Source organism: Gavialis gangeticus, unplaced genomic scaffold (genome assembly GCF_001723915.1).
Source record: "Gavialis gangeticus isolate Ggan-Ray unplaced genomic scaffold, GavGan_comp1, whole genome shotgun sequence".
NCBI classification, from domain to species: Eukaryota; Metazoa; Chordata; order Crocodylia; family Gavialidae; genus Gavialis; species Gavialis gangeticus.
The window spans coordinates 53138787-53147264 of NW_017728996.1; the positions used below are offsets into that span (position 1 = coordinate 53138787).

The following is an 8478-nucleotide window of genomic DNA, read 5'->3' on the forward strand; positions in this document are numbered from 1 at the left end:
GGGCTTTGGTAAGTGATTCTCAGAGTAACTATCAGGAGATTCAATCTCATCACAAAATGCTTTAGTTGCAAGAACAAATTTATTTCTAAAATTATATCAGTCTGTTATAAATCTAGATGTGGTTTAGCTGAGCATTTGCAAATTTGCTTATACAAATTTACACACAGTTGTAAATAGCAGTGGCTGAACCCATTAAAATGATTGCCTATGTTTTAATAAAAAAAACCAAAACCAACATGAACTGTACAGGGTAAGGGGGAAAGATATAAATTGGCATCTGTTGGAGTAGATTCTTATATAGAAAGCTCCATGAAGACATTTGATGCTGGGGTTCAGTATCTGGACCTATGGCTCTTAGTCATGAGACCTACATGAATCTTGACCCTTTTTACATAAATTTCTAGCACACATTTTTGAGTGCAGAGCTCAGCAGGGAAGAAATGGCTATAGTGACATGATGATGATTTTCAGGAGACTAACAGCCTAGAGCCATAGATTTGAGGCAAAAAACTGAACCATCCATCTTACTGCAGTGCTGACTCAAACCCTGGGCTCAAAGACAGCAGTTCTCAACCTTTTTGGGAGCATAGGCCAGTCCCAGCCTGCTGCCCCTAGCCCCCCAGTGTGTGTGTGGGGGGGGCAGTATGGGATATGGTGGGGGCCAAGCAGCCCCTTGGCAAGCTAGAAATCTGACGGCCTGCAAGGGGGAAAGCTGCAGCTTCCCATCTTTTTCTCTCTCTTAAAGGAGAATCCATTTTTAAAGCTTGTTCATAACCCTTTCATATATTTCTTGTGACCCACTTCTGGATCATGACCCACAGGTTGAGAAACTACTCTAGGAAATGCCATCGTAAATAGAGGACTTGGATGTGATATCTCTTTGACACCAGGCTCAGCTAGTTTGAATCTTGCCTAGGCAGATACCCACCTGTGGGAGAAGGGTCTGTGATACTGGCCCCTTCAGAGGTGAGACTGGGCCTTCTCTGCTTGAGCAGAGTGAGAAGGGGGATCTTTTGCTTTCTTTGACTCTGAGATGAGACCTCTGCCACCTACACCCACTGAGACTGGCTGCATGGTGTTGGACTGACATTGCATGCAGGATGCCTTATGGTGTACCAAGGGTCCTGAATGGCTCTAATCCAGCCATGTCTGAGGCTGGCTTGCTGCAGGAACTGGGGGCCTGTTAGGGTAAGGGATCTTACTAGGCCAGGATCTAATAAACTAATCTTCAGGTGTATTTTTTTTTTTAATATCTTCTTTGTGAAAGTGTCATCCCTGCCTCCAGAGGGACTGGACAAGTCTTTGACTTGATCTGCATGGATTTGGTTTAGTTCAATTCCTGTCTCCAGTTAAGATGCTGCTAGGTTGAAGCCTAGTGGTGATAAACTGGTATTGCAACTATTTCTTAACTTATCCTGCTGTGCTCCGCCTTCTACAATCCCTTGGCTAGGCTGTAGCTCCAGTGCCTGATAACTGGAATTGGAGGCTTCCTGCTGGATGGTCGGAATGCTTCCCAGCTTTCCCCTGCAAGGAAATATGAACTTGAGCCAATTTAGCAGACTCCCCCTTCTCTCTGCATTCAGTGGCTTAACAGGAGTGGTTAGGTTAGGCCTCTCCTTCCATGCCCCTAGAGAAATGGATGCTACATGTAATGAAACTACTTGCATGTTTCCTGTCCTAACGCTAAATCTAACTGCCTAGTTAATGTTTCTCCAGCCCTCTCACTCTGTGTGGCCACCCTACTTTTATAGGGAATAGTGATACCCATTTTGGAAGTGTTGTGTTCTTATCTCTCAACATGACATCACTTGGACTAGCCACTGCCTTTGGACTCAAGGCTGGATTTACTTTTCCTTCCCTGCTGGCTTGCTTTCTTTCAGTCTTGTCTCCTAGTGTCAAACAAAAGATGACCCTATTGCTTGCCTGTAACTTCTTGCCTGCAGTACTTATGTACAAGAAGAACTACAGTGCTGTAACAATGGAGGATTCATTTAGCTTGCTGGTGTGTAGTGGGCTATCTCCTACTGAGGAAGCTGGTATACTGTTGTCCCCCCCTGGGGGTGGGAAGGGACCTCTGGGTTGCCAGGTCACTCATCCTAGCTCATTCTCTTGCCTGCTTACAGGCTCTGCTGTGGATTAAACAGGCGTTCAGTTGCATGCCCTCACTCTCTGGGTTGGATTCCCCCTGCTGACAAACCGGTGCTGTCTGACACTGGAAGGTGCATAGGGAACTCAAGTGAGCTCTGGGTTTCAAAAGACACATGTACAGCATGATGTCCCTGTATCAGGGCTTGGTGTCAGCTTCAAAAGCTGGCTCTGTACAGCATGGCTTTGAAGCAAAATTGCAAAGAGCTTGTTCTGGGTAGTGCAGCCTTGTCTCGGCCTTTGTAGGATTGTTCTGGGAGGAAATATGCTCCAGCCTTGTGTAGTTCAGGCCGCTGTTTCACTGGCATAACCCTGGCTTCAAACCATAGACAGAAAATGCACACGCTTCCTTGCAGCAAGAATTGAGACTGTTGCTACTTAGTCTGTCAGATTCTACTAGACTGCTCTATTTTTGAAACGGGATTAGGAAGTTTCATACAAGCTGTATCCCTGCTTCTGGAAACTTTTCTTTGTGTGGCAGTTCCTCTAATGGTGGGAGCAATTCCAGTGTTTAGTGCAGACAGAGGTGAAGCAGACATGGTCATCTTGCCCCTTCCTGTAGACCTGCCTTGAGCCTAGGGAGTTGCACAGTGGCAAAATAAGTGCCTCTGCCTACCTGTGGTGCCTGATGATGAGTAGGGCGTGGTGCACTTGAACTCTAGCCTTTCTAAGTAACTCCCAGCTGCCTGATCAGCAGGGGCAGTGTCTGGTGTCTGCCTTAACTGCTGTTCATACAGAATTTTTCTGTAAGCTAATAGTTGGTCCATTGGGAAATGGTGCTAGATGCTTAACTGCAGCAACTAGTTCAGTGCAGTGTCAATTGTACTGAAGATGGATAATAAGGACACTCATGGCAGTTTTAAGAGCACTTCTATTTTCCCCTCAGCTAAGAGAACCACTAAGTGTAGAAGGGGGGGGAACCCTCAAAACTGTAGTTCTGAGTGTAGTCAGCAGCTTGAATTGGACAGCCTAGCACAGCCATGCTGGTTGCATTCCTGCTCCTGATTCTCCATTATGCTGCTCCCCTCCCTCTTCAAGCTCTAAGATCCTTTCAGTATTATCCTGTATCTAGAAACCTGATGGTCATGACCTGACAGTGTGGCTCTTCCTGTGGCAAAGAGTGGATTTTTTTTTCTCTCCATATAGTCAGTCAAAGCTGTCTTGGGCTCAGTGAGGTATCCAGGGAGATGTGTTGTCTGGGGGACTGGAATTACCCCCTTTGCATGTGCCATTTCCAGGCAGCTCCTGCTGCCCATACTGACAGTCTTTCTTTCTTTCAGAGCAAACCCATAGTATCCAAGAGGGAATCTCCTCCCCTCTCTCCTCCTCTCCCAGTGACCAGCAGCTCCAAAGAAAATGGTGTTCATGTGGAGCAGGATGATCAGGACCTATTTGCAGGCAAGTTCATATGTACTATATGCTTTTATTGTACTGGGGTGGAAGGTGTTCTCTAGAGCTGCGAGAGACTTTAAAATCTAAATGCTTATCTAGAAGCACTTGAGGTATTGCAGTAAGCATGATGCCTGTATCTCACTGCTTGTTCCAGTCTCTCTTAAACATGCAGGTAAGAAGCTCCTCTGGCATTGAAGCAAGGGGGTGGGGGGAGAGAGGAAGCCACCTGCCTATACTGCTGGAAGAAGACTCCCTACTTAGTGGGTCCCCCAGGAAATGGGTTTATGTAGAAACTGCTTGGTGAGTAGAGGCTTAAGTGATTAAAGAACATGAGCTTATTTGGGAAGATGAAAGTAAACCTTAATGTGTGCTGATAGAGCATGCAAGCTGTTCTATACCAGCATCAGGAGCTCAAGCTCTCCAGTTGCTACCAGTTGGAATCCTAGCAGCCTGAGGGGGAACCAACAATACAGCAAGTCCATAGACTTGCATGAACTACTAAAGTGTGGTGTCTCCTTGAGATGAAGGAGCCAAGAGGGCAGAAATCTTCAGCCTCTTTGCAGCACTTTGGAAAAATTGAAAGTGATCTTCTACCATGACCTGATCCTGAAGGCCATGCCCTTGCTAGAGACTTTCTACAGGCTGACTTCTGCCTTGTGCCAGTGTGTTCCATAAAGAATTTCCTGATGAGTCAAAGTTTCCAAGCTAATCTTCTGCCATCTCCCACCCCACCAAAGCATTGGGTTATGACATGCCACTCATGTCACATCCCACACACCCAAGCAGAGGGACTGGCTGTGGTGGTGGCTGCTGCTGCTTCTAGCTTGGTGGTAAGAACTGATGTCCTGGCCATGGCACTAGTTTAAGAGCCGTTTGAGCTCTTCACTTGGTTATATGCCCCCTTGTCCACACTGCAAGTGGACATGTGCCTATGGATATTGGAAATCAAATGTTGAAACTACTTCATTGTGAGACACCCCAGTGAAGATAAGCTTAACACAGTGTTGGTCAACCAGTGGTACAGAAAGTCTCTGTGGCTTGCAGCAGGCTGGAGAGAAAGCAGGGAACGGAAAGCGAAACAGCCTATCAGACGGGGCAAAGCAATTGGTGACACTTGGTGGAGGATGTGCAGCTAACTTAAGGCAAGCCTGCTAAAAGGGTTGGTCCCTACTAGTCTAACAGATCTATGGGAGCTTAGGAGAAACTCCTTCCTATAGGAAAACACTCCATGCAAGTAACTTAATAGCAGGAAGACACCAAAGGGTTCTGTGTTGGGGTGTGAGGCAAAATCGCAAGATGTTCTTGCATAAGTGCTAGCTTTTCTGGAACAGAAAGACTATTTAGTTGGAAAAGCTGCTGACTGTCCATGATGACCCTTGTTGCTTTACAGATGCTACTGTTGAGCTGTCTCTGGACAGCACCCAGAACAACCAGAAGAAAGAACCAGCCAAAGCTGCTAGCCCTGCCCCTCCACTAGAAGTCAGAGCTGTCAGCTCTTCCTCCAGGCAAGCTTCAAAGAGTTATGAGGAGGTGAGAATTGTGACTTGGGTCTGGTCTCCTTCCTGCTAAACTCAACCTCTGCTACTCTGGGTTTGGAGTAAGTACATACAGTCCCCTTCGCTCAAGGAAAGATGCCCAATAGTTGGTCCAAGGATTTTTAAGTGTCACTTGGATTAATCTACTTTCTCCTTCCATGGCAACCCTGCCTGAGGGCTTAGCACTGCTTTTTTTTTAACTAAAAAAAAAAAAAACTCAGCTGGGGGGGGGGCTAGGATGCTGTTCTGGGGTCAGCCTGGGTGAATAATGGAGCTCCAGTTCTGCAGTGCCACTGGCTGAAGGGTGGTGGCACTGCTGTCAATCACATAAATGTGGACTAACATCTACTCCTCTTCACTGCTGGAAGGCTTCAGCTAGAATAACTGTTCCCTGCATGGTATCTCAGTGGCACTATCTGTTCTAAAAGCAGCTTGTGTTTTCAGGGGTGGGGTGGGAATGAAGGAGCCAATAGAAGCAGCTTTTCTTGCAAAGATCACGGTTGAGGCAGGCTGGAGTCTTTCTAGCTTTTAACTGTCTTGCCTCTAAAATCTCCCAAACAGCTGGAGGAGGAAGAACAGGAAGACAAATTTGAGCTGACAGTAGGAGTGAGTGACCCTGAAAAAGTTGGTGAGTCTTGTCACTTCTACCCCCATATAATATGCAGAATTGGGGACTGGGAGGGAAGTTGAGCCTGGCAGGGGACTAACGTAGCTGGGTTGGAACCTTACCTCAAATACACAACTAATCCCTTGTCACTCACCCCCAAGCACATCAAAGAAATGCCTTTCTCCTGCATGTTTTCTCAAGAATGTGGTAACAACAATTGGAAGTTTTTAGTAGTAGCAGATAAGAAATGGGAACTGTAGCCAGGTGTCAGTGAATGAACCTAACCTTGTCTTTTTCACTTGGGTTGGGTGTTTTGTATTTTGAAGGCTATACAAGCAGATCTGCGCAACCCATCATCGGCATATGGCTGTTTGGCTTGCAGATGTCATACAGTCTTCACTTAAGGTTCCTAAAGATCCTGACCTTTCAAGGCTATACAGTCCAACATTCCTAGTTTTATGGAGAAGTCTCACGATGACCCCAAACAAATCAATAGCTCTGGCCACTAGTAATAGGCTAGGCTGAAAGCATCTCAACCTAGTGGCCAAGTAGGGGTAGGTCTGACATAATTACCCCTGCAAAAAGGAATGGTGCATGAGTAGAGCGCTGATGGATTTGTCACTAGGTAAAATGACATCTGGGCTGTGATTGAGTCTCTGAAAAGGCAAATCACATGTAGCCAATGGGGTAGGTCTTTTAACTAGCTTCCTTTCAGATAAGCTGCCTCCTGCTCATACAGCCACTGAATTGTTTGGTCTTAAACAGATGTGTGGCCTCAGCCCAAGTGCTGGCAGTGCAACAAGTGATTTAATTGTCCGTATCCAGCCTGCTACTCTAGGAAGTACAAATGGGGCTCTGCAGCACCAAGCAGCCAGCCCTATTGTCTAATAGCTAATTGGCAGCAATCCACAGCTCCTACAACGTGAGATGCAGTGTGAATATGCTTGTACTGCACACTGCACTTGAAGTGCGACTGTGCTTTTGGTGAGTTGGCATTGCCTTGAGGTTGGGCACTTGGCCAGAAACTCCAAATGCAGGTGGTCCAGATCTCTGTAGCTCCTTTCTGAAACTTGGGCACATAAGCATGAGCAGGGGAAGGAAGCCATTGTCCAAGGGACTAATCTTACTTTCTTCTTATTTCATAGGGGATGGAATGAATGCCTATGTAGCCTACAAAGTCTCAACGCAGGTATGTCTCCCAGGGAGTCCCAGTGGGGAGGAAGTGTTCTTCCCATTACTCATTCACTTCTCACTCTTTCAAATGAAGACAGTCAGATGAGCATTCTGGAGTGCTTGCTGTAAAGTGTAGAGTCAAACAGCCCCACTCTGCATGTTGTCCCCTCCTGCAGCAACCTCATGGGACCTCCATTCTTATGGGTAACCCATAGCACTTTGCCGGAAACTACTAGTGAGATGAGGAAAAGCTGAAATATTAACAGGGAGTGCCAGTACAGGCTGAGCTGTGCTCTTCCACCTCTATACAGGAGACCAAACAAGCTTCTGTTCTTGAGACTTCCTTCTTGAACACTGCAGCTTTTAGGTCTTGTCAGGCTAATCCCTCCTGGAATAACATTCAAACATAAGAAGTTGCTTGACTGTATCTTTAATGGTCAGGAAGCAGGTTTTGAGTATTTGGAGTGACTCCCACGTGCTTGATCTGCAACTGTTCCTTTTAGATGTTCCTAGCCTGGATTTGAGTTGCTTAATACCCACCTGCTGTGACCTGAAGCTATAATGGGAGTTGATCCTGGGCTGCTTGGGAATAAGGCACTTGTATGGTTTCCCTACAGGCTTGCCAGAACTGGTGTCTGTCCCACAGTAGGTGGTGCTGTTTAGTTGGTGCTTCTTGTACCTTTTGCTTGGCATGAGCAACTGTAAACTGAGCCATCACTTCAGAGCTTCACTCTTGTATTTCATTCTGCTCACTTGAAGCTGAAGAGGTACTGCCTCTTCCTACTAATTGAGGTCCTAGTAACTCTAGGTTACTGGTATACCACCATATTACAGGAACCTCTGCTTGTAGTAGGCTTGCCTTTTTGTCTTGACCTGAAATGGTTGTGAGGCGGCTGAGTAGATTACAGAAGCAGATTCATTTTGACTGTGAAGCTTAACATGTGACATTCCCTATCCTGATTTAAGAACAGAATGAATAGGGGAGCAGAAGTAAATCATGCACTAGCTTGGAGGCTTCTGGTGAACTGAAGTAACTTCAAATTCAGTGGTAGTGTTGATCTAGGAAAAATGAGGCCGGGGTTCTTGTGGAGTGATTAGTTCAACAAAAAGATAATATAGTTGGGAGGGAAAGAGGTGAGGTTTTGAATACCTATATACCTTTCCACAGTGATCCTTGAAAGCTCATCTGCCCCCCCTCGGCTGTGCAGCTGATCCAATAAAAAGATACTGCCACACAAAAATCCTTGCCTCTGAATTTGGTGTCACTAGGCAGATTATAGCCTAAGTCTACCTTTTTTTAAATATATTTTTTTTTAAATACCTTGGAACTTGTGGAGACTGCAGTCTCCACAAGGCTCGTCAGTGGGACTGGCATCATCTGTGGCTGTGCTGTCCATCAGAAGACTGTACTCCCTGGCTTCTGGTGAGCTTTGCTATGTAACTGTCCCCTTCTGCCTAGTAGGGATAGCCCTTCCTCATTCTTCATGAGTGCAATGTCTTCCTGCAACCAAACATGCCTATTTACTTGCAGCCAAGATGTAGCTTTTAGATCATCAATAGTCATGGCAAGCTAAGTCCCTTCCGACTCATTGATTCTATGTTGTTGCTGGGGAGATGCAAAAAAAA

At 46.0% G+C, this 8478-nt stretch overlaps 1 protein-coding gene across 1 annotated transcript in view; it reads left to right on the forward strand.

Annotated features, from left to right (window-relative positions):
• The window catches only part of SNX1 (sorting nexin 1), a 33784-nt gene that overhangs the window by 11264 nt on the left and 14042 nt on the right, over positions 1-8478 (forward strand). The window contains exons 2-5 of the mRNA XM_019504537.1: positions 3426-3543; positions 4928-5067; positions 5634-5700; positions 6825-6868. Of these exons, the coding sequence (XP_019360082.1) occupies positions 3426-3543; positions 4928-5067; positions 5634-5700; positions 6825-6868 (369 nt within the window). The remainder of the gene's footprint in view (positions 1-3425; positions 3544-4927; positions 5068-5633; positions 5701-6824; positions 6869-8478) is intronic.